This window comes from Bos indicus x Bos taurus, chromosome 5 (genome assembly GCF_003369695.1).
Source record: "Bos indicus x Bos taurus breed Angus x Brahman F1 hybrid chromosome 5, Bos_hybrid_MaternalHap_v2.0, whole genome shotgun sequence".
NCBI lineage: Eukaryota > Metazoa > Chordata > Mammalia > Artiodactyla > Bovidae > Bos > Bos indicus x Bos taurus.
In genome coordinates, this window is record NC_040080.1 from 64,524,631 (window position 1) to 64,550,263 (window position 25,633).

Sequence of the window (25,633 nt, forward strand, 5' to 3'; positions counted from 1 at the left end):
GTCGCTCAGTCGTGTCCGACTCTTTGCGACCCCATGAATCGCAGCATACCAGGCCTCCCTGGCCATCACCAACTCCCGGAGTTCACTCAGACTCATGTCCATCGAGTCGGTGATGCCATCCAGCCATCCCATCCTCTGTCGTCCCCTTCTCCTCCTGCCCCCAATCCCTCCCAGCATCAGGGTCTTTTCCAGTGAGTCAACTCTTCGCATGAGGTAGCCAAAGTATTGGAGTTTCAGCTTTAGCATCAGTCCTTCCAAAGAACACCCAGGACTGATCTCCTTCAGAATGGACTGGTTGGATCTCCTTGCAGTCCAAGGGACTCTCAAGAGTCTTCTCCAACACCGCAGTTCAAAAGCATTAATTCTTCAGTGCTCAGCTTTCTCACAGTCCAACTCTCACATCCCTACATGACCACTGGAAAAACCATAGCCTTGACTAGATGGACCTTTGTTGACAAAGTAATGTCTCTGCTTTTCAATATGCTATCTAGGTTGGTCATAACTGTCCTTCCAAGAAGTAAGCATCTTTTAATTTCATGGCTGCAATCACCATCTGCAGTGATTTTGGAGCCCAAAAATATAAAGTCTGACACTGTTTCCACTGTTTCCCCATCTATTTCCCATGTAGTGATGGGACCAGATGCCATGATCTTCGTTTTCTGAATGTTGAGCTTTAAGCCAACTTTTCACTCTCCACTTTTACTTTCATCAAGAGGCTTTTTAGTTCCTCTTCACTTTCTGCCATAAGGGTGGTGTCATCGGCATATCTGAGGTTACTGATATTTCTCCCAGCAATCTTGATTCCAGCTTGTGCTTCTTCCAGCCCAGCGTTTCTCATGATGTACTCTGCATAGAAGTTAAATAAGCAGGGTGACAATATACAGCCTTGACGTACTCCTTTCCTATTTGGAATCAGTCTGTTGTTCCATGTCCAGTTCTAACTGTTGCTTCCTGACCTGCATATAGGTTTCTCAAGAGGTAGGTCAGGTGGTCTGGTATTCCCATCTCTTTCAGAATTTTCCACAGTTTGTTGTGATCCACACAGTCAAAGGCTTTGGCATAGTCAATAAAGCAGAAATAGATGTTTTTCTGGAACTCTCTTGCTTTTTCGATGATCCAGCGGATGTTGGCAATTTGATCTCTGGTTTCTCTGCCTTTTCTAAAACCAGCTTGAACATCTGGAAGTTTAAGCAAAAATCTTCACATATAATGAAATAATGAGATATAAGGTTAAGTGGCAAATTAAAAATAGCTAGATCACTTTATAAAGGAGGGGAAATACAAGTGAAAATTTGAATATTTGAGATGTATGCAAAATTTTTCCATGCAATATAAATATATATTCACAATTTAGGTCCATGTTCTAACTACTGAAAAATGGCAAATCACCCACTGTCTGCAGAAGAGCACATGTAGGGAAAATAAGTATTTAATGAAAGTTCTGGCCATTTTCTAAGTCTGACAATCAAAAGAATTTTCAATATTCAGTTTTGAAAAAGCACTGCACTTAAGAGCACTAAAATTACAAAGTCTGAATCTTCATTTGTTCAGAGAAGAAGTTAAATTGAGGATGTCCACTTGATTGCAGGTATAGTAATTGGCAGTAGACTCTTACACTCATGCTTTATAAAACTGTCCATCTAAGTCCACCTTCTGGTGGGGGTTCAGATGTAGCCATTTCTTTTTCTATTTTTTCCTTTTTCTTTCTCTTTTCTTCTACAGACTGAACATTTAGAATACTCCGAGATGCAGCCTCCTTCTGTCTTCTCTCTGCAGCCTCTGCAAGCTTTGCTCTTTTCTCTCTCAGGTCCGGCGAGGGAGGCGCGGTCTCCATGGGACAGGGAAAACACACTCCCACGGGGATCGCGGTTGGAGGTCCCCTCCTCGGCCCGCCCAAACTAGGCGGTGAGAACTGCGCGATCAAAGGCTGGTCCCAGGTCTGCGATGCTCGCTCCGCCCTGCTCCTGCTATAATTTTATGCACACAATATATTATTTCTCTGAGGCTCTTACTGATGGGTTTTTGTTTGTTTAATTTTCGGTTGCTTTTTCTCCCTTGCAATTTGTTTCCTCTGAGTTGCTGCTCTTCTTCTTCTTCTTGCTTTTTTTGTTTTCTTCTTTTTATATTAAAGACATTCCTTAAATGTTTTATGATCCTTGACCGTCGGCTTATATTTTGGAGTGAGGCTATCAAAAAACTGTTTGGAAAGATTGTGTGCCGGCTCAGATAGAGAAGAATCTCCCTGCAATGCAGGATTCTCGGCCAAGGACTTAAATGTAGGATTCCCTCATCTTATTTCTTTAAGAGAACCCTGATGAAAATATCTTTGGGATTTCTCTGTTGGGCGGGACAGAGTCTCCAGATAAGTTTTTCCAAAGATATAGTCATGCTCTTGTTTATGTTTGTTTAGGAATCAATTTCTCAGGATTGCTTCATCAGTTCCCATTCCTCCATTTGCTTTCTAGCTTCTGAAATGCTGCTGTCTCCTTTCCCTTTGTTCCTACGTGGCCTGGAAGACAATACCTACGTTTGTCACTCGCAGCTCTCCAGCTCCCAGTTTTCAACTGGAAGTTCCCATTATTTCTTTAGGATAATTTTTATTGGAAGACAACTGCAGGATCGTCCAGAAAGGTTTTGACACAAATTACCAGATCACCCTAAAGTTGTATGTATCTATGAAAAGAGGAATGCTACTATACAATAATTGTTTGTTTTGTAACAAGTATTAAGTAGCTTTCAAGAGTATTGTGTGCACGCACCCATCCACCTCAAACATCCGCTTGGCGGCGGCCAGACACAATATAAAAAATGACTTAAAAAGCAATCAGAAATGCGTACAACAGCTGGGCTAAAACAGAGAAAAACAAAACAAAACAACTGCTTAACTGGGCCCGGCGTGTAGACCGCGCCTCCCTGAAACTGGGAGAGGGGAGGAGGGGATCCGATATCATTGGTGATTGGTTGGCCTCTTCAACCAATCACGCGTAGCGAGTGATTTTGCTAATTGTCGTGATACACCTCCTCGTGGGCTTTAGAGCTACGTCGACAAATGGGAATAGGGCACGTGAGAGGGACAGAAAGTTTCGCCAATAAGACCTTGGGACGTTATGGGCGGGATGAGGCCGCCGCCAGGTTTAGGGCGGAAGGAATTGATCTGGATTAGAAGGGGAACGAAAGATGGCGGCGGAAACGCTGCTGTCCAGTCTGTTGGGGCTGCTACTTCTGGGGCTCCTGTTACCCGCAACCCTGACCGGCGGGGTCGGGAGCCTGAACCTGGAGGAGCTGAGTGAGATGCGTTATGGGATCGAGATACTGCCGTTGCCTGTCATGGGAGGCCAGGTGAGGAGGCGTAGAGGGGCGAGGGTCCTGGGCAGAAAGGGAAGAAGAAGGTAGAGGAAGAAGGGCAGCTGTGGAGTCTGTGGCGGAAGCCTAAGGAGAATCGGGAAGAGTAAGCAGTGGTTTTATGAGGACTCCTGAGGATCGTAGTCAAAGACCCATTCCCTTGGGGCCAGGGACTGGGAGGGGTGGGGCTTCCCTCTGTCAACTTCAGGTTCCAGTTCCCTATTGAAACACCCAGACTCCTCCCCTGTGAAAAAGTGGGAGTGCCCTCTCCCCTCACCCGCTGAACACCGCTGGAGGACTTGTGGCTCACTCTGTCTTGACTGGACTCTTCCCCATTATGTGAAGAGGGATCTCGTTGTTCTCCCTGATCCCAAACCTCTCTTTGCCTCCCTGTCCCCCGACCCTCACTTTTTTCCCAGAGCCAAGCTTCGGACGTGGTGATTGTCTCCTCTAAGTACAAGCAGCGCTATGAATGTCGCCTGCCAGCTGGAGCTATTCACTTCCAGCGTGAAAGGGAGGAGGAGACACCTGCTTACCAAGGGCCTGGGATCCCTGAGTTGTTGAGCCCGATGAAAGATGCTCCCTGCCTGCTGAAGGTGAAAGGAACTGGGATAGAGGGAAGGAGGGCATGGAAACTAGTTATCTATTTGGGAACTAGTTATCTATTCACAATGTGTCTGTGAATGAGGAGTGATCAGAGTATCTGTAGGAGTTAAGAAGGCCACTGAAGGAGCAGGCATATTGCACAGACAGGAAAGAAGCAAAGAATCCTGTAACCGATGATGATACTTTGCTGATTATAGAGGAGTGTTAGGATAGAAAATCTCAGAATAAAGATTAAACCAATATTGAGGTGCTTAAAGAGGGTCAGGCTGGGGCAGTAGGGGTACTCCCCGAGAGAAACTTTCCTGGTTAAGTCACTCCTTTCCCTGTCACTCTCTGCCCAGTGTCCTGTTTTTTTTTTCATCATGGCACTTTTCATGACCTGAAATTATTAACTGAATTATCAGTTTATTTTTGGTCTGAATCCTAGTACTAGAACGTAAGTCTGTGAAATCAGAGAATTTATCTTGTTCACAGCTGTATCCACAGTAGCTAAAACAGTACAAGGAAGTTCAATTAATACTTTGATATTCCATGTTTCCCTGGTCTGAGTGCTTCAGGATATCATGATTTTTTATCTTTATGGACAACAAAGAAGGATTAAAAAAATATTTACAAAGAAAAAAATTTTTTTAAATATTTAGAAAGAGAAGAGTAGTAAACCAACTAGGCTGTAGAGGTCTCTCTCCAATTTATAGAAGAAAAACAGCCCTCCTCACCAAGAATCTGGAGGATTAAGAATAAGGAGGAGATGAGAAGTAAATCAGTGGTTATGTGTTTTGGGGCCAGGAGAGATTTTGGTTCCAAGAAGAGATGTCTGCATTCCATCCCCCTGACAGTTCTTTTTTCTTTTATTGTCAGACCAAGGACTGGTGGACATATGAATTCTGTTATGGACGCCACATCCAGCAGTACCATATGGAAGGTGAGTTCCACCTATGTTTTCCCTAAGCCCTCAGAAACCTGTCATGGAAGGTGACCTGCCTCCCCAGTTCCCTTCCCTCCTAGTCCTCTGAGAACAGGGTAACCATGCTTCACTGTTCTCTTTCTTGCAGATTCAGAGATCAAAGGTGAAGTCCTCTATCTCGGCTACTACCAATCGGCCTTCGACTGGGATGATGAAACAGCAAAGGTGGCAGGAGTGTGGGACCAGGAGAGAAAGGGGTCTGGGCTGCAGACTGAGAGCCCTGTCGAGAAGGGGAGGGTCAGGATTAACTGGCGTGTTTCTCTGGGCTTCGTCTTAGGAGAGAGTGCTCTTTTTTTTCCTCCTTGCTGTCTTTCTCACACCCCTCCCTCATGCCTGATGTCCTCCCCAGGCCTCCAAGCAGCATCGCCTGAAACGCTACCACAGCCAGACCTATGGCAATGGGTCCAAGTGCGACCTCAATGGGAGGCCCCGGGAGGCTGAAGTTCGGGTGAGTCTTGGGAGAGGGAAGTTGACACTCCGACAGTGGCAACTCAGAGTCTAAGGGAAGAGGGCAGGATTGTGTGGTATCGTCAAGAGTGTCTCTACCAGGCCCTAGACCCTAAGTTTAAGACTCATATTTCCAGCTTTGTGTCACTGCCTCAATTTTCACAGGCACTTCTGTTTTTTTTTTAATAGGTGTATAATTGCTTTACAGTGTTGTATTAGGTTCTGCTCTACAACAGCATGAATCAGCTATATGTGTACATACATGCCCCCACTCTTGAACCTCCTGTGTCCCGCCCCACATCCCACTCCTCTAGATAATCACAGCCCTGAACTGAGCTCCCTGTGCTATACAGGAGCTTCCTACTAGCTACCTGTTTGACACATGGAAGTGTATACCTGTCAGTGCTACTCGGTTAACTCATCCCACCTACTGCTTACCCCACTGTGCCCGGAAGTGCACTCTCTGTGTCTGCATCTCTATTTCTGCCTTGCAAATAGGTTCATCAGTACCATTTTTCTAGATTCCATATATACACATTAATATATGATAATTGTTTTTCTCTTTCTGACTTCACTCTATATAACAGAATCTAGGTTCATCCACATCACTACAAATGACCCAGTTTTGTTCCTCTTTATGGCTAATGTTCCATCGTGTATATGTACCGCATCTTCTTTATCTCTTCTTCTGTTGATGAACGTTTAGGTTGCTTCCATGTCCTGGCTGTTGTAAATAGTGCTGCACTGAACACTGGGGTACATATGTCTTTTTGAATTGTGGTTTTCTCAGGGTGTATACCCAGTGGTGGGATTGCTGCATCATATGGTAGTTTGAGTTTTTTAAGGAAGCTCTGTACTGTTCTCCGGGCTTCCCAGGTGGCGCTAGTGGTAAAGAACCTGTCTGCCGATGAAGGAGATATAAGAGACTTGGATTCCATCCCTGGGTTGGGAAGATCCCCTGGAGGAGGACATGGCAACCCAGTCCAGTATTCTTGCCTGGAGAATTCCATAGATAGAGGAGCCTGGCGGGCTACAGTCCATGGGGTCACAGAGTCGGACATGACTGAAGCGATTTAACACACACGTACACTGTTCTCCAGAGTGGTTATATCAATTTCCATTCCCACCAACCAACCACACTTTTATCTGTGTTTCTCTTTTCTGTCACCTAAGCTGAACGAGTTTCATTACTAACTCTTACTGTTCACTTTGTCCTCCTTTCTTCACTTACTGACTCTGCAGTGAGGTCGTGCTGGTGTCGGTATGGGGCTCCGCTCTGGAGATGCAGTGGGGCAGACATGCAGCCCCTACCCTCCTGGACTGCAGGCGGGAGAGGAAGGCAGAGGTTAAAGGATCACAAAAATGAGCCTGTGATTACAAGCTGAGAAGTGATGTAGAGGGAAGGAATCAGAGCTGATAACGAAGCTCCTTCATTCTACTTCTGTATTTCTCTCACAGCTGTCCTCTCCTATGCTTCATACCTTCATTTCTCACCTGCATCATCTCCAACAGCCTCTTAACAAAGTTTCCTTATGTTGTGGTACTTAAAGGAATTCAGGCAGGCAGCTGTCTGGTAGGCCAAGTTCCTCAGGTGATTCTAATGTGTATTCACAAACATATACACCAGGACACAAGAGTTCTCTTTCTGCAATACAGATTTGCACATGCAGTTGTGTGGTGGTAAGTGTGGGACACTAGGATCGCCCGGGTAGGGTGGGGTGGTGGAGGGGGGAGCCCAGGTGTAATGTCTGCCAATATCCATGGTATAAATATCCCCACCATGGCCAAATTCATGCTATCACTGTGACGTCAGTCATCGTGCAACATTTCTGAAAACTTACCAGTTGGCTTTTGTGAACTGGCCTGAGTTGGCTCTAACACACCACTCTGAGCAGGTGTCACTTCTCTACCAAGTTCTGGCAAGCCTTCAATAATTCTGCCTGACACAAAGGATAAGACCCAAATACTTCAGAGCAGACTGGGGTGGTAGCAGCAGAGAAGGGGGAAGCAGCCAGATTCTGCATAGATTTTGAAGATAGAGCCAATAAAAGTTGTTGAAGGATTGGATGTGACAGGGAGTCTATGATGATTCCAGGGCCTTTAGCTTGAGCAGCTGGAAAAATGGAATTGTCATTTAGTTAAGTGGGAGGGAACGGGTGTGGAGGAGGAAAGTAGGCTGGTGTTGGACATATGAAGGTCAAAATGTCTAGTAGATATCCCAGTGGTGATGGGCAGTTGGTAGTTTGCTCTCTTAATTCTGGAATTCCAGGACAGGGTCTGGGTTAGAGATATAAAATCTTACTGCGTTTCTGTCCCATTGCTGTTCTTCCTGCCCTTTGATTTTTTGTTGTTGTTTGTTTTTTAAAAACTATTTTTTTATTTGGCTGCACTGGATCTTAGTTGACATGTGGGATCTAGTTTTCCCAACCAGGGATTGAACCCAGGCCCCCAGCATTGGGAGCACAGAGTCTTGTCACTGGACCACCAGGGAAGTCCCTCTTCCTGTCTTTTGAACCATTGGGTCTATTTCCTCTGCCTAGAGATCTCTGAATGGCTGTCTCCATCCTCTCATTCAGATTATATATCCCTGTGACACCTCCACAGGGAGATCTGACATAGGCACACAGACACACACACCCTTCTGCCTTCATCCTGATAAACTCCTATGGTGTTTTACATTCTTCAAAGCATGTGTCATTTCCTGAAATTAGCTTATTTTTGGGGTTTAATTTCTTTGTGTATCCCCACTAAAATAAGCTCCAGGAAGTCAGGGACAATATCTGACTGTCTTATTTTCTGCTGTATCCTCAGTGTCTTCCACAGTGCCTGGCACCAAGTAGATGCCCAGAGATTATTCACTGAATGAATGGAATGAATGATGAACCATTTCAAATGTCACTGTATTTTCTGTGACCTTTCTTGGTTAGCCCAGAAAGTTCATTGTGTTCTTTCAGTGCTCCATATATCAGTACATCCGTGTCCACATATATCCACATCTTAGCCTGTTTGGGCTGCTATAACAAACTACCACAGGCTAGGTAGCTTATAAACAACAGAAATTTATTTCTCAAGTACTGGAAGCTGGAAGTCTGGGACTGGGGTGCCAGTGAGGTTGGGTGAGGACCCTCTTCCAGTCACAGACTTCTTGTATCCTCACAAAGGAGCTCTGTGGGGTCTCTTTCATAAGAGTATTAATCCCATTTATGAGGGCTCCAACCTCATGAGCTAAGCATCTCTGACAGGACCCTCTCCTGATACCGTCACAGTGGGCATGAGGATTTCAACCTACAAATTTTAGGGAGACACAGACATTCAGACGACAGCAATCCACAGCACCCACACACATATCTAATCTATTATAGCACTTACTTCATTGTATTCTGTATATTTCTTTACTTGTTTGTATGTTCAGTAACACTGAGAACTGAAGGCAAAGACTTCATTTTCCTCATAGCTACTGACAATGTGCCCTGTGCCAAGCACTATGATAGACAGCTGGAGAGGAAATGCTGACTGAGAGGCCTAGTCCTGCTGTCAGGAGACAGACATACAAACAGCCACAGCACATAGGCAGACTCTCCGATGGGTGAGGTATTTTTCATAGGGGAACATACAATGAAAGAACTAACCCAGGTCAAGGGGAGACCTCTGGGGAAGGTGACCTTTGAACTGGCAGTAGAAGGATGAGGACTTAGTCCAGCCACTGTAGAGGAGTGGGAAGGAGAGGGTGTTCCAGGTGGAAGGCACATGGAATTCAAAAGGCCTGGAGATGGGAGGGATTGATAGCTGTGCACTGACTGGAGGGAACTACGAGAGGTGAGGCTGGGCAGTCGCTAGGGGACAAGTCACACATCACGCTAAGCTCTGCAGCTGTGTTGAGGAGTTTGGACAATCTGAGAAATGAGGGGAAACCAATGAAGTATTGGGTTGGCCAAAAAGTTCATTCAGGTTTTCCCATAAGCTGTCCTAGGAAAAACCCAAATGAACTTTTTGCCAGCCCGATCTTTTGAGCAGATGCTGACAAATTCAGTGTTGGTTTTGAAGGCTCGCTCTGGCACAGTTCACTTCAGTCGCTCAGTCATGTCAGACTCTTTGCAACCTCATGAACCGCAGCATGCCAGGCCTCCCTGTCTATCACCAACTCCTGGAGTCTACCCAAACCCATGTCCACTGACTCAGTGATGCCATCCAACCATCTCATCCTCTGTTGTCCCCTTCTCCTCCTGCCCTCAATCTTTCCCAACATCAGGGTCTTTTCAAATGAGTCAGCTCTTCACATGAGGTGGCCAAAGTAGTGGAGTTTCAGCTTCAACAGTCCCTCCAATGAACACCCAGGACTGATCTTCTTTAGAATGGATTGGTTGGATCTCCTTGCAGTCCAAGGGACTCTCAAGAGTTTTCTCTAACACCATAGTTCAAAAGCATCAATTCTTCGGCACTCAGCTTTCTTTATAGTCCAACTCTCACATCCATACATGACCACTGGAAAAACCATAACCTTGACTAGACGGACCTTTGTTGACAAAGTGATGTCTCTGCTTTTTAATATGCTGTCTAGGTTGGTCATAACTTTCCTTCCAAGGAGCAAGTGTCTTAATTTCATGGCTGCAGTCACCATCTGCAGTGATTTTGGAGCCCCAAAAAATAAAGTCAGCCACTGTTTCCCCATCTATTTGCCATGAAGTGATGGGACTGGATGCCATGATCAGAGTTTTCTGAACGTTGAGCTTTAAGCCAACTTTTTCACTTTCCTCTTTCACTTTCATCAAGAGGCTCTTTAGTTCTTCTTTGCTTTCTACCATAAGGGTGGTGTCATCTGCATATCTGAGGTTATTGATATTTCTCCTGGCAGTCTTGATTCCATCTTGTGCTTCATCCAGCCCAGCGTTTCTCATGATGTACTCTGCATATAAGTTAAATAAGCAGGATGACAATATACAGCCTTGAGGTACTCCTTTTCCTATTTGGAACCAGTCTGTTGTTCCATGTCCAGTTCTAACTGTTGCTTCCTGAACCTGCATATAGGTTTCTCAAGAGGCAGGTCAGGTGTCTGGTATTCCCATCTCTTTCAGAATTTTCCAGTTTATTGTGATCCAAACAGTCAAAAGCTTTGGCATAATCAATAAAGCAGAAGTAGATGTTTTTCTAGAACTCTCTTGCTTTTTCGATGATCCAGCGGATGTTGACAATTTGATCTCTGGTTTCTCTGCCTTTTCGAAAACCAGCTTGAACATCTGGAAGTTCACGGTTCACATATTGCTAAAGCCTGGGTTGGAGAATTTTGAGCATTACTTTACTAGCGTGTGAGATGAGTGCAATTGTGTGGTAGTTTAAACATTCTTTGGCATTGCCTTTCTTTGGGATTGGAATGAAAACTGACCTTTTCCAGTCCTGTGGCCACTGCTGAGTTTTCCAAATTTGCTGACATACTGAATGCAGCGTGTTCACAGCATCATCTTTTAGGATTTGAAATAGCTTAACTGGAACTCCATCACCTCCACTAGCTTTGTTCGTGGTGATGCTTCCTAAGACCCACTTGACTTCACATTCCAGGATGTCTGGCTCTAGGTGAGTGTGAGTGATCACACCATCATGATTATCTCAGTCATGAAGATCTTTTTTGTACAGTTCTTCTGTGTATTCTTGCCACCTCTTCTTAATATCTTCTGCTTCTGTTAGGTCCATACCATTTCTGTCCTTTATTATTATTCTGTTAGGTCCATACCATTTCTGTGCCTACCTTTGCATGAAATGTTCCCTTGGTATCTCTAATTTTCTTGAGTTCTCTAGTCTTTCCCATTCTATTGTTTTCCTCTATTTCTTTGCATTAATCACTGAGGAAGGCTTTCTTATCTCTCCTTGCTATTCTTTGGAACTCTGCATTCAAATGGGTATATCTTTCCTTTTCTCCTTTGCTTTTGGCTTCTTTTCTTTTCACAGCTATTTGTAAGGCTTCTTCAGACAGCCATTTTGCTTTTTTGCATTTCATTTTCTTGGGATGGTCTTGATCCCTGTCTCCTGTACAATGTCATGAACCTCCATCCATAGTTCATCAGACACTCTGTCTATCAGATCTAGACCTTTAAATCTATTTCTCACTTCCACTGTGTAGTCATAAGGGATTTGATTTAGGTCATACCTGAATGGTCTAGTGGTTTTCCCTACTTTCTTCAATTTAAGTCTGAATTTGGCAATAAGGAGTTCTTGATCTGAGCCACAGTCTGCTCCCAGTCTTGTTTTTGCTAACTGTATAGAGCTTCTCCATCTTTGGCTACAAAGAATATAATCAGTCTGATTTCGGTGTTGACCATCTGGTGATGTCCATGTGTAGAGTCTTCTCTTGTGTTGTTGGAAGAGGGTGTTTGCTATGACCCGTGCGTTCTCTTGGCAGAACTCTACTAGCCTTTCCCCTTCTTCATTCTGTACTCCAAGGACAAATTTGCCTGTTACTCCTTTCTTGACTTCCTACTTTTGCATTCCAGTCCCCTATATGAAAAGGACATTCTTTTTGGGGTGTTAGTTCTAGAAGGTCTTGTAGTTCTTCATAGAACCATTCGACTTCAGCATTACTGGTTGTAGCATAGACTTGGATTACTGTGATATTGAATGGTTTGTCTTGGAAACGAACAGAGATCATTCTGTTGTTTTTGAGATTGCATCCAAGTACTGAATTTCGGACTCTTTTGTTAACTACGATGGCTACTCCATTTTTTCTAAGGGATTCCTGTCCACAGTAGTAGATATAATGGTCATCTGAGTTAAATTCACCCATTCCAGTCCATCTTAGTTTGCTGATTCCTAGAATATCGATGTTCTCTGGCGGGAGCGAATCAAATGATTGGGAGACCAGTGAGGAGGTGGTCGCGGTGATCCAGGTGAGAAAACAAGGTGGCCCAGGGATGAAGACATTTGAATTATTGGAGAGATTCAAGGGGCAAAATTAACAGAGTGAGATTCCCAGGTCTCTGGCTTGAGCAACTAGATAGATGGTGGTTTCCGTTCCCAAGATGGGTATAGTGGGAAGAGCAGTAGGTTTGGTAAAGGAAAATGTTGGTTTGGGTTTTGAATAGGATGATTGTAGTGGCTATAGGCATCCATGTATATATATGAGGAGGCTCTGGGATCTCTGGGTTTGCAGCTCAGGAGAAAGATCTAAATTGAACCCAGAGTGTTTGGAGCCATCAACCTAGTGGTTATAATTGAAGCTGTGGTATGGATGAAATCCCGCCCAAAGAGACAGAATATAGTCAGAAAAGTGGAACAGAGCTCAAGGAAGCCATCATTGAAGGCCTGGGCAGAAGGGGTCTCTGCCAAGAAGGGGCCAGAAAGGAGACTGTGGTGACATAGAACATAGAAAGGACATGTCTTGAGAAGGAACTGGCCTGTGGTGTTGCTTGCGTCTGAACCTTCAAGGAAGTGGAGAATTAAAAACTGCTTGTGAGCGATCATAGGAATTGTTATTTTAATAAAGCAACACACAAACATGGAAATAAAAATTCAGATGGTAGGGAGGGGAGCCAGATGAAGATTGGTAAATGCTCTGTTCGCAGCCTCCCCTGGCCAGTCCTTGGTTGGACTCCATGCCAGAGGTCGTTGGCGGTTTCCTGCAGAGCAGTTTCAGGGGGCTGGTGAAGCTGAGGTGTTGAGCACCGTGGTGAGGAAGTGGAAGTCTTTGAAGAAGTCTGGACTTGAAGGGGACGGGTGTGGGCTTGGGAAGGTGGGACTTTGTGCTTGTTGTTTCACGTGTTAAGGTAGGAGCAGGTTTACATGCTGGGTGGACTTAGTAGAAAGGAGAGTAGGTTGAGGTATAGGAGAAGGAATGAGAGCAGAACGTGGGCAGGGCTGGGATCTGAGTAGGGAGCTGTTACTGTAACTAGAACAAAAAGCATATTTTCTGGGGAGTCTGGAGGTTTTGGTGGCAGAAAATTGATGGTATTCCTATCTGCCTGCTTCTCATTTTCAGCTTTTGATGGGCCCCCAAGTTAATAGCTTTAGTGACTGAGTGAATCCCCCACTCCAGGGCTGGCCTGGTGATGTTCCATCTTCCAGGTGCCTCCTTGGTGGGAGCAGTGTGCACAGAATTTGGTAAAAGTGCATTTTCCATGGAGTTTAGAAACAGTGGGTTAGCCATCTGGAATTAAATGAATTTGGATCCCTATCTCAATTCTTATATTAAATAGGATTTCAGAGAGACCTAAGATTTTTTTCCACTAAAATGTTTAATTATGAAACATTTCAGACATACAGGAAATAATGTCATAGACAAGTTAAACAGATGTTTAACATTTCGCCATATTTGCTTCGGATCTGTTCTTTGTTTTTTAAATAAAAGGAATAAAATGCTAATGATAGAGTTAAAGCCTACCATCTCATTTCTTCGTCTTGTCTCCAGAAACAACCAGAACCATCTCTGTGGTTGCTTTGTACTTTTATTAGTGCTATACACATCCCAGGCAACATGTATAGTTTTGTGTTTTAAAATTATGCATCAGCATAGTTCTGCTTTTTCACTAATGGAGGTATTTATCATTCTGTGGCATGACGTGGAGATCCAGTTCAGTGATTTTAATGGCTGCATTGTGTTTCATTGTTTACTTATCCATTCCTCTATTGAGGAACAGTTGGATTTCAACTCTACTGCCCTTACACACAGTGCTGCTATGTAGACCACATTGTGAATGGGGAAGAGTTCCTCCAGGGAAATACCTAGTAGAATCACCGGGTTATAGCGAATGCAGATGTTATTGGTGAATTTGGTGCATTGCCCATTTTTTCAATGTCTTTTTAACATAAAGTCATTCTTCATTTATTTTTAATTATTGTTTTTTAAGTTATAGTAAAACAGACATTAAAAGTTGCCATTTTAACTATTTTAAGTGTACAATGCAGTAGCAGTAAGCACATTAACAATGTTGAATAACTGTTACCACTAATTACTATTTCATTAACACCTTCATTTTGTTGTTGTTTTTCTTCACTAAGTCGTGTCTGACTCTTTGAGACCCCATGGACTGTAGCACGCCAAGCTTCTCTGTCTTCCACTATCTCCCAGAATTTGCTCAAATTCATGTCCATTGAGTCAGTGTTGCCATCCAACCACTTCATTCTCTGTCGCCCACTTCTCCTGCCCTCAATCTTTACCAGCATTAGGGTCTTTTCCAGTGAGTCAGCTCTCCTCATCAGGTGGCCAAAGAATTGGAGCTTCACTTTCAGCAACAGTCATCCCAATGAATATTCAGGGTTGATTTCCTTTAGGACTGACTGGTTTGATCTCCTTGCAGTCCAAGAGATTCTCAAGAGTCTTCTCCAGCACCACAATTTGGAAGCATCGATTCTTTGGCATTGAGCCTTCTTTATGGTCCAACTCTCACATCCATACATGACTGCTGGAAAAAACCATAGCTTTGACTATCCAGGCCTTTGTTGGCAAAGTGATGTCTCTGCTTTTAAGACACTGTCTAGGTTTGTCATAGCTTTTCTTCCAAGGAGCAAATGTCTTTTAATTTCATGGCTGCAGTCACTTGTCTGCGGTGATTTTGGAGCCCAGGAAAGTAAAATCTGTCACTGCTTCCAGTTTCTCCCCCATCTGTTTGCCATGAAGCGATGGGACTGGATGCCATGGTCTTAGTTTTTTTTAATGTTGAGTTTCAAGCCAGCTTTTTCACTGTCCTATTTCACCCTTGGTTGCTGTTCACTTTCTGCTGTTAGAATGGTGTCATCTGCGTCTGACATTGTTGATATTTCTCCCAGCAATCTTGATTCTAGCTTATGATTCATCCAACCCAGCATTTTGCATGATGTACTCTGCATATAAGTTAAATAAGCAAGGTGACAATATACAGCCTTGTACTCCTTTCCCAGTTAAGACCCAGTCAGTTGTTCTATGTCTGGTTCTAACTCTTGCTTCTTGACCCACATACAGGTTTCTCAGGAGACAGGCAAGGGGGTCTGGTATTCCCATCTCTTTAAGAGTTTTCCACACTTTGTTGTGATCCATGCAGTGAAAGGCTTTAGTGTAGTCATTGAAGCAGAGCAGATATTTTTATGGAACTCCCTTGTTTTCTCCATGACCCAGCAAATGTTGGTGATTTGATCTCTGGTTCCCCTGCCTCTTCAAAACCCAGCTTATACTTCTGTAAACTCTTGGTTCACATACTGCTGAAGCCTAGATTGAAGGATTTTAAGCATATGCCAGCATATGAAATGAGCACAATTGTATGGTAGTTAGAACATTCTTTGGCATTGCCCTTCTTTAGGATTGGAATGAAAACTGACCTTTTCCAGTCCTGTGGCCACTGCTGAGTTTTCCAAATTTGCTGACATACTGAGTGCAGCACTTCAACAGCATCATCTTTTAGGATTTGAAATAGCTCAACTGAAATGCTGTCACCTCCACTAGCTTTGTTCATAGTCATGCTTCCTAAGGCCCTCTTGACTTTGCAGTCTGGGATGTCTGGCTTTAGGTAAGTGACCATACCATCATGGTTAACTGTGGGTCATTAATATCTTTTTCATATAGTTCTTCTGTGTATTCTTGCCACATCTTCTTAATCTCTTCTGCTTCTATTAGGTCCTTACCATTTCTGTCTTTTATTGTGCCTGTCCTTGCATAAAATGTTCCCTTGATATCTACAATTTTCTTGAAGAGATCTCTAGTTATTCCCATTCTATTTCTATTTCTATATTTTTCCTCTGTTTCTTTCAACTGTTCATTTAAGAAGGCCTTATGTCTCCTTGCTATTCTCTGGAAGTCTGCATTCAGTTCATTTCAGTTCAGTCACTCAGTCATGTCCAACTCTTTGCAACCCCATGGACTGCAGCACCCCAGGCTTCCCTGTCCATCACCAGCTCCTAGAGTTTACCCAAACTCATGTCCATCGAGTTGGTGATGCCATCTAACCATCTCATCCTCTGTCGACCCCTTCTCCTCCTGCCCTCAATCTTTCCCAGCATCAGGGTCTTTTCAAATGAGTCAGTTCTTTGCATCAAGTGGCCAAAGTATTGGAGTTTCAGCTTCAGCATCAGTTCTTCTAATGAACACTCAGGACTGATCTCCTTTAGGATGTACTGATTGAATCTCCTTGCTTTCCAAGGGACTCTCAAGAGTCTTCTCCAACACCACAGTTCAAAAGCATCAATTCTTTGGCGCTCAGCTTTCTTTATAGTCCAACTCTCACATCCATACATGACCACAGGAAAAACCATAGCCTTGACTAGATGGACTTTTGTTGGCAAAGTAATGTCTCTGCTTTTGAATATCCTCTCTAGATTGGTCATAACTGTCCTTCCAAGGAGTAAGCGTCTTTTAATTTCATGGCTGCAGTCACCATCTGCAGTGATTTTGGAGCCCCAAAAAATAAAGTCAGCCACTGTTTCCACTGTTTCCCCATCTATTTTCCGTGAAGTGATGGGACCGGATGCCATGATCTTTGTTTTCTGAATGTTGAGCTTTAAGCCAACTTTTTCACTCTCCCTCTTTCACTTTCATCATGAGGCTCTTTAGTTCTTCTTTACTTTCTGCCCTAAGGGTGGTGTCATCTGCGTATCTGAGATTATTGATATTTCCCCCAGCAATCTTGATTCCAGCTTGTGCTTCATCCAGCCCAGCATTTCTCATGATATACTCTGCATATAAGTTAAATAAGCAGGATGACAATATACAGCCTTGAGGTACTCCTTTTCCTATTTGGAACCAGTCTGTTGTTCCATGTCCAGTTCTAAGTGTTGTTTCCTGACCTGCATACAGATTTCTCAAGAGGCTGGTCAGGTGATCTGGTATTCCCTTCTCTTGAAGAATTTTCCACAGTTTATTGTGATCCACACAGTCAAAGGCTTTGCCATAGTCAATAAAGCAGAAATAGATGTTTTTCTGGAACTCTCTTGCTTTTTCAATGATCCAACGGATGTTGGCAATTTGATCTCTCATTCCTCTGCCTTTTCTAAAACTTTTCTTGAACATCTGGAAGTTCACAGTTCACGTATTGCTGAAGCCTGGCTTGGAGGATTTTGACCATTACTTTACTAGTGTGTGAGATGAGTACAACTGTGTGGTAGTTTGAACATTCTTTGGCATTGCCTTTCTTTGGGATTGGAATGAAAACTGACCTTTTCCAGTCCTGTGGCCACTGCTGAGTTTTCCAAATTTGCTGACGTATTGAGTACAGCACTTTCACAGCATCATCTTTCAGGATTTCAAATAGCTCAACTGGAATTGCATCACCTCCACTAGCTTTGTTCATAGTGATGTTTCCTAATGCCCTCTTGACTTCACATTCTAGGATGTCTGGCTCTAGGTGAGTGATCACAGCATTGTGGTTATCTGGGTCATTAAGATATTTTTTGTACAGTTCTTCTGTGTATTCTTGCCACCTCTTCTTAATATCTTCTGCTTCTGTTAGGTCCATACCATTTCTGTCCTTTATTGTGCCCATCTTTGCATGAAATGCTCCCTTGGTATCTCTCTAATTTTCTCGGAGGGATCTCTAGTCTTTCCCATTCTATTGTTTTCCTCTATTCTTTGCACTGATCGTTGAGACTATCATCTCACCTTGATAGTCTTTGTTTTTTTTTTAAATATAAATTTATTTGTTTTAATTGGAGGCTAATTTCTTTACAATATTGTATTGGTTAGTCTTTGGAACTCTACATTCAAATGGGTATATCTTTCCTTTTCTGTTTTGTTTTTTGCTTCTCTTCTTTTCACAGCTATTTATCTGCATTCAGTTGGGTATAAATTTCCCTTTCTCCCTTACCTTTTGCTTTTCTTCTTTCCTCAGCTGTTTGTAAAGCCTCCTCAGACAACCACTTTGCTTTCTTGCATTTCTTTTTCTTTGGGATGGTTTTGGTCACCACCTCCTGTACAATGTTGCAAACCTCTGTCCATAGTTCTTCAGGCACTCTATCAGGTGTAATCCCTTGAATCTATTTGTCACTTCCACTGTAAAATCATAAGGGATTTGATTTAGGTCATACCTCAATGGCCTAGTGGTTTTCCCTATTTTCTTTAATTTAAGCCTGAATTTTGCAATAAGGAGCTCATGATCTGAGCCACAGTCAGCTCCAGGTTTTGTTTTTGCTGACCGTATAGAGCTTCTCCGTCTTTGGCTGCAAAGAACATAATCAGTCTGATTTCAGTATTGACCATCTGGTGATGTCCATGTGTCAAGTCTTCTTTTGTGTTGTTGGAAAAGGGTATTTGCTGTGACCAGCATGTTCTCTTGACAAAACGCTGTTAGCTTTAACCCTGATTCACTTTGTACTCCAAGGCCAAACTTGCCTGTTATTTTGGGTATCTCTTAACTTCCTTTTGCATTCCAATCCCCTATGATGAAAAAGACACCTTTTTTGGTGTTGGTTCTAGAAGGTGTGGTAGGTCTTAGAACCAGTCATCTTCAGTTTCTTTTGCATCAGTGGTTGGTGCATAGGCTTGAATTACTGTGATGTTGAATGGTTTGCCTTGGAAATGAACCGAGATTATTCTGTTGTTTTTAAGACCACACCCAAGTACTGCATTTCAGACTCTTGTTGATTATGAGGACTACTCCAGTTCTTCTAAGGAATTCCTCCCCACAGTAGTTAGTAGATACAGTGGTCCTCTGTATCATCAGAATTAAATTCTCCCATTCCTGTCCATTTTAGTTCACTGATACCTAAGACATCAATGCTCAATTTTGCTATCTCCTGCTAGACCACTTCCAGTTTACCTTGATTCATGAACCTAACATTCCAGATTGCTATGCACTATTGTTATTTACAGCATCAGATTTGACTCTCACCACCAGACACATCCACAGCTGAATGTCATTCCCACTTTGGTCCAGCTGCTTCATTCTTTCTGGAGCTATTGGTAATTGCCCTCTGCTCTTCCCCAGTAGCATATTGGATACCTTCCAGCCTAAGGGAGGGCTCTTCTTCCGATGTTATATCTTTCTGCATTTTCATACTGTCCATGAGGTTCTCCAGGCAAGAATACTGGAATGAGTTGCCATTTCCTTCTCTAGTGGACCACATTTTGTCAGAACTCTTCACTATGACCTGTGCCCTTGGGTGGCCCTGCATGGATTGGCTCATGGCGTCTCCAAGTTACACAGGCCCCTTCGCTATGACAAGGCAGTGATCTGTGAAGGGGAACATCATTATTTTACCATTTATTTCCTTCTGTTCTCTTTCTGACTTCTTGGATTTTTTTCACACTTAGAAAATTTTATATTTAATTTTTGAATAGGTATGAATTTTCATAGCTCTAATATAGAAATGCTTTACAAAGTATACAGAGAAAAGTCTTAACACACTTTCCCCTCATCACTCTGTTTCTATCCCTGTAGAAAGGTAACCATGGTTAGCTTCTTTTTTTACACTCAGATATTTTTTTGCTCTTATTTTTAAAAAATTAAAAAAAATTTTAATTGGAGTATAATTGCTTTATAATGTTGTGTTAGTTCTGCTGTGAAACAAAGTGAATCAGCTATATGTGCATATACATCCCCTCCCTCTTAAGCCTCCCTCGCAACCCCCCCAAATTTTTTAATTAAAATATAGTTGATGAATTATGTAAATTATAATGAACAGTATAATGATTCACAATTTTTAAAGGTTATACTCCATTTATGGTTATTATAAAATATTGGCTCTCTTCCCTGTGTTGTTCAGTATATCCTTGTGCTTTATTTTATACATTATAGTTTGTACCTCTTAATCCTCTGCCCCTGTATTGCTCACCCTTTCATCTCCTCGCTGATAACCACTGGTTTGTTCTCTGTACCTGTGATTTGACATTATGTATCGATTTTCTAATGTTAAACCAATTTTGCTTTCCTGAGATGCATCTAGTTTTTAAAATGTCTTTTTAAAAATACTATTAGTTATTTATTTTTGGGTGCACTGGGTCTTCGTTGCTGCATGCTGGCTTTTTTCTAGTTTCAACGAGCTGGAGCTACGCTCTAGTTGTGGTACAGGCCCCATGGCCCCAAGGCAGCTGGAATCTTCCCGGACCAGAATCAAACCCCTGTCCTGTGTTGGTAGGTGGATTCTCCACCACTGGCCCACCGGGGAAGTTCATATGTATTATCTTTGAGTATCCTTTTTTTATCTTGTTAGACTCAGTTTGTGATGTTTTTAAGGATCTTGTATATATCTCCTGAGAGAGACTGACCTTAGTTTTTCCTTCTAGTACTGTCCTTATGCTTTAGACAAGGTTATGCTAGCTTCAAAAAATCAGTTTAAAAATGTTCACTTTTTTTATATTCTGAAGATTGTGTAAGATTGTAATATTTTATTCTTACATGTTTGCTTAAATTCCCCTGGAAAACCATCTTGGTCTAGGTTTTCTTTGTAGGAAGATTTTTACTTATTTATTTTAGTAGTTTTAGGAATACTCAAAGTTTTTTTATTTCTACTTGGGTCAGTTTTAGTATATTTTCTAGGAATCTGTCTAGTTTGTCTCATTTTCCCCATTTCTTGGTATAAAGGTGCTTATTTCCTTCTAATCTCTGTCAGTTCAGTTCAGTTCATTCACTCAGTTGTGTCCAACTCTTTGTGACCCCATGAACCGCAGCACATCAGGCCTCCCTGTCTATCACCAACTCCCAGAGTCTACCCAAACCCATGTCCACTGAGTTGGTGATGCCATCCAACTATCTCATCCTCCGTTGTCCCCTTCTCCTCCTGCCCTCAATTTTTCCCAGCATCAGGGTCTTTTCAAATAAGTCAGCTCTTCGCATCAGGTGGCCAAAGTATTGGAGTTTCAGCCTCAGCATCAGTCCTTCCAATGAACACCCAGGACTGATCTCCTTTAGGATGGACTGGTTGGATCTCCTTTCAGTCCAAGGGACTCAAGAGTTTTCTCCAACACCACAGTTCAAAAGCATCAATTCTTCGGCACTCAGCTTTCTTTATAGTCCAACTCTCACATCCATACATAACCACTGGAAAAACCATAGCCTTGACTAGATGGACCTTTGTTGACAAAGTAATGTCTCTGCTTTTTAATATGCTATCTAGGTTTGTCATAACTTTCCTTCCAAGGAGCAAGCGTCTTTTAATTACATGGCTGCAGTCACCATCTGCAGTGATTTTGGAGCCCCCAAAAATAAAGTCAGCCACTGTTTCCACTGTTTCCCCATCTATTTGCCATGAAGTGACAGGACCTGATGCCATGATCTTAGTTTTCTGAATGTTGAGCTTTAAGCCAACTTTTTCACTCTCCTCTTTCACTTTCATCAAGAGGCTCTTTAGTTCTTCACTTTCTGCCATAAGGGTGGTGTCATCTGCATATCTGAGGTGATTGATATTTCTCCTGGCAATCTTGATTCCAACTTGTGCTTCCTTCAGCCCAGCATTTCTCATGATGTACTCTGCATATCAGTTAAATAAGTAGGGTGACAATATACAGCCTTGATGTACTCCTTTTCCTATTTGGAACCAGTCTGTTGTTCCATGTCCAGTTCTAACTGTTGTAGCATCTGTAATTAGATTCCTCTTTTCAGGTTATTCCTCTTGCATGTAATTCCGTCCTCAGAGTACATCAGAGAATTCACACAGGTGTAAAATCCTAAAAATGCAGTGAGGGTGGGAAGACCTTCTCCCCAGAAGTCACATCTTAGTGCACACCAGAGAGTTCACACAGGAGAGAAACCCTATGAGTATGGTGAATGTGGGAAGGCTTTTACTCAAAATTCAGCTCTTGGAGTACACCTGAGAATTCACACATAGAAGAAACCTCATGAATGCATGAATGTGGAAAACCTTTGTCCATAAAACAGCTATATTATAGTATATCACACCACAATGCATAAAACATAGGGAAAACCCTAGAGTGTAATGAGTTTGGAAAATGCTAAAGGAAGTATGGGGCTTCCCAAGTGGCTCAGTGGTAAAGAATCCACCTGCTAAGCAGGAGATGCAGATTCAGTCCCTAGGTGGGGAAGAGCCCCTGGAAAAGTAAGTGGCAGAATCCCATGGACAGAGGAGCCTGGCAGGCAACAGTCCATAGGGTCTCAAAGAGTTGGACATGACTAAGTGACTAAACAGCACCCACAGGTTTTGTTACTGGTCAGTCTCGAGAGGCTGGTCAGTTTTATTAGTCTTATTTTCCAAGAACTAATTTCAGCTCTGTTGAGCTTCTGTATCATATTTGTTTTCCATTGTATTTATTTCCAGGCTAATCGTTCTTTTCCTTCCACTTTTTTCAGCTTTAATTTGCTTTTCCCCCCCCTAATTTCTTGAGTATTTAACTCATTTCCAGCTTTTCCTCTTTTACATCTCTTATAAATTTCTCTCCAGTTACTACTACAAATATGTCACGGTTTTCTGAGACTATTTTTTTTTAATCTAATTTTCAAATTGATAATACTCTTCCATAACTCAAAACCCAGAAAGTATAAAGGTGTGTGATAAAAATTTTCCCTCCCAAACTTATCTCCCACCTGCTTATTTCCCATCATGCCCTCCCCAACTGCCCAGTAACCCTGCTCTTATTCTGTCGCCTTCCAGCCTTTGTGTGTTTAAAAGCAGTTGTGATTAGAGATTCTTATTTCCTGTTCCCCCTTTTTTTTTAAACATACAATGCACAGTACATTAAACATACTTTGTACCACCTTATTTTTATACATCTTGACAATAATTCTTAGCGATCTTTCAGGGGCAGTACATCTAGAACTTTATTCTTTGTTTTCATGTTTACATAGTATTCCATTGTATGAATGTTCTATCACTTTGTCACCATTACTGTATGCTTAAAATCATTTCCCTCCTACTTTTTGTCATTACAGAAGATAATTCTATACATATGTATACGTGTAACTATATCTTGAAAGTATAATTGCTGGGTGCAGGTGATATATATTTAAAGATTGTCTGTAAAAACTTTCTGTTACAGAAAATGAAAAACATAAAAACAGAATTATCCAGTGACCTCCCTGTGTATCATTTGGCTTCAACCAATATGGCCAGTCTCATTTCATCTATCCCCTTGCCCACCTCCATGCACTGTACTTCCACTCCCAGCTTATTTGGAAGCAGATTACAAGCATTTCATCTCATTTCATCCTTAAATATTTCTGTGTTATCCCTAAAAGACTAGAGCTCTTTTAAAAATATAACCACAGTACTATATCACACTAGAAAAATTAACCACAATTTATTATCACCAAATATTCAACCATTTCAAGTTTCCCTGATTATCTTTTATATATATATATATATATATATATATATCTCATAGTTACATAGACTTTCCTGGTTATACCATTAAATTTGAGTCCTTTCAAATCTGGTTAGGCTGGTACAGTACAGTGTATGTCAGAGTCTATGAATGATTCTTTGTGTTTGAAAAGAACATGTCCTCTACTGTGAGGCACGATGTTTTCTGTATGTCTTTTAGGTCATGCTGTTCAAATCTTTTGTATCCTAACTGATCTGTCTCCCACTATGATTATGGATTTGTCTGTTTTTACTTATTATTCTTTCAATTTGTTCGTTATTATTCTGTAAGCTGTTGCTTTTTGTATCTTGGGGCTACGTATCAATGTATTCAGCAAATGTTTATTAAGTGCTTCTGTGTGCCAGGAACTGTTCTAGTTGCTAGAGATATTTTAAGAGAACACGAGACAAAAATGCCTCATCTCACTGGGAAAGACAGACAAGGAAGATAAAGAATTACATACAATTTAAATTATTATTCCTCATAAATTGAATGTTTTAACATTATGAATTGACCTTTATCTTAGTAATTTTTTGACTTTAAGTCTCTGGTGTGATGCTAATACAGCTGTAACGGCTTTCACTGAGTTATGTTTACTGATTTTTTTCATCCTTTTGTTTTTACCTTTTCTATATTCTTATGTTTTAAGTGTGTCTCCAAATAGCACGTACTTGTATTTAAAACATTTTTAGCCATTTATATGTGTGTGTGTGTGTATATATTTGGACTTATGTCTAACATTTTATTTTATGCTTTCCTTTGTCCCACTTTTTCTCTCCTTCCTTGCTTTTGGTTTGTTTTATCTTAATGATGCCATTTTTCTCTCATCTCAGTGGGAAGTTTTGCTCTGTCTCTTTATTTTTTAAAATAACACATTTATGGAGATATAAGTCACATAGCACACAATTCAGGGTGTATTTCAGTGGTTTTTTCATGTATTCAGAGGTGTGCAGCCATCAGCACAATCAATTGTAGACCATTGTCATCACCCTGAAAGAAATCCTCTACCCTTGAGCAGTTACTTTCTATTCTACCTCCACTCCCCACCCCATCCACCTCTCCAGACAACCTCTCATCTTCACCCTGTGGATGTAATGTGTATAATGTGTGACCTTTTGTGTCTGGCTTTGTTCATTTATCATGTGTTCAAGAGCCATCTGCGTGTAGCATGTACCAGTACTGCTTTACATTTTATTACCAAATAATATTCCACATTCTATCTATTCTTTCATCAGTTGGTGAACACTTGGGTTGTTTGCACTTTTTGGCTATTATGAAGAATGGTGCTTTTAACATATGTGAACAGGTTTTTGTGTGTTTTTTTTTTCTTTTGGTATATACCAAGGAATAGAATTGCTGGATCATATGGTAATTCTATATTAAATTGCCAGACTTTAATATTTTTAGATTGCCAGACTTTCATTAAATTCTATATTTAATTGCCAGACTTTTTCTGAAACAGTCCCGTTGTTTTATTATATAATCCCACAAGTGGTGGGTGAGAGTTTGAATTTCTCCACATCCTCATCAGCACTTGTTTTTCATCTTTTTAAAAATTAATTAATTAATTTTGTTTTATTTTGGGCCACCCCGGGTCTTCGTAGCAGTGTGCGGTCTCCTCATTGAGGTGGCTTCTCTTGCAGCGGGCTTCAGGAGTTGCAGGACGTGGGCTCAGTTATTGTGGCTGTTGGATTCTAGATTGCTGGGTCAGTAGTTGTGGCTTAGTTGCTCCTCGGCATGTGGGATCTTCCCAGACCAGGGACTGAACCTATGTCCTCTGCATTGGCAGGTGGATTCTTAACCACTAGACCACCAGTGAAGCCCTGTTTTTCATCTTTTTGACTGTAGCCTTCCTAGTGAGTATAAGTGGCATCTCATTGTAGTTTTGATTTGCATTTCCTGATGGTTACAATGTGGAGCAACTTTTCATAGGCGTATTAGCAATTTGTCTTTTTTCTTTAGAGAAATGTCTATTCAGATCTTTTGCCCATTTGAAAATTGCATTGTCATTTTATTATTGAGTTGTAAAATTTCTTTATATATTCTAGATACAAGTTCCTTTTCAGATATATGAT

The 25,633-nt window shown here is 41.8% G+C and overlaps 1 protein-coding gene and 1 pseudogene across 2 annotated transcripts in view; one reads left to right on the forward strand and one right to left on the reverse strand.

The window, feature by feature from the left end:
* Positions 1-1,242: 1,242 nt before the first annotated feature.
* On the reverse strand, positions 1,243-2,776 carry LOC113893530 (annotated as a pseudogene).
* Positions 2,777-3,145: 369 nt separating this feature from the next.
* Positions 3,146-25,633, forward strand: part of OS9 (OS9, endoplasmic reticulum lectin) — a 34,249-nt gene continuing 11,761 nt past the window's right edge. The window contains exons 1-5 of one of the 2 annotated variants that reach the window (XM_027542376.1): positions 3,146-3,339; positions 3,762-3,938; positions 4,807-4,870; positions 5,001-5,077; positions 5,262-5,360. In XM_027542376.1, the coding sequence (XP_027398177.1) occupies positions 3,178-3,339; positions 3,762-3,938; positions 4,807-4,870; positions 5,001-5,077; positions 5,262-5,360 (579 nt within the window). In that variant the 5' untranslated portion in view covers positions 3,146-3,177. The remainder of the gene's footprint in view (positions 3,340-3,761; positions 3,939-4,806; positions 4,871-5,000; positions 5,078-5,261; positions 5,361-25,633) is intronic. The other variant, XM_027542375.1, reaches the window with a different exon arrangement.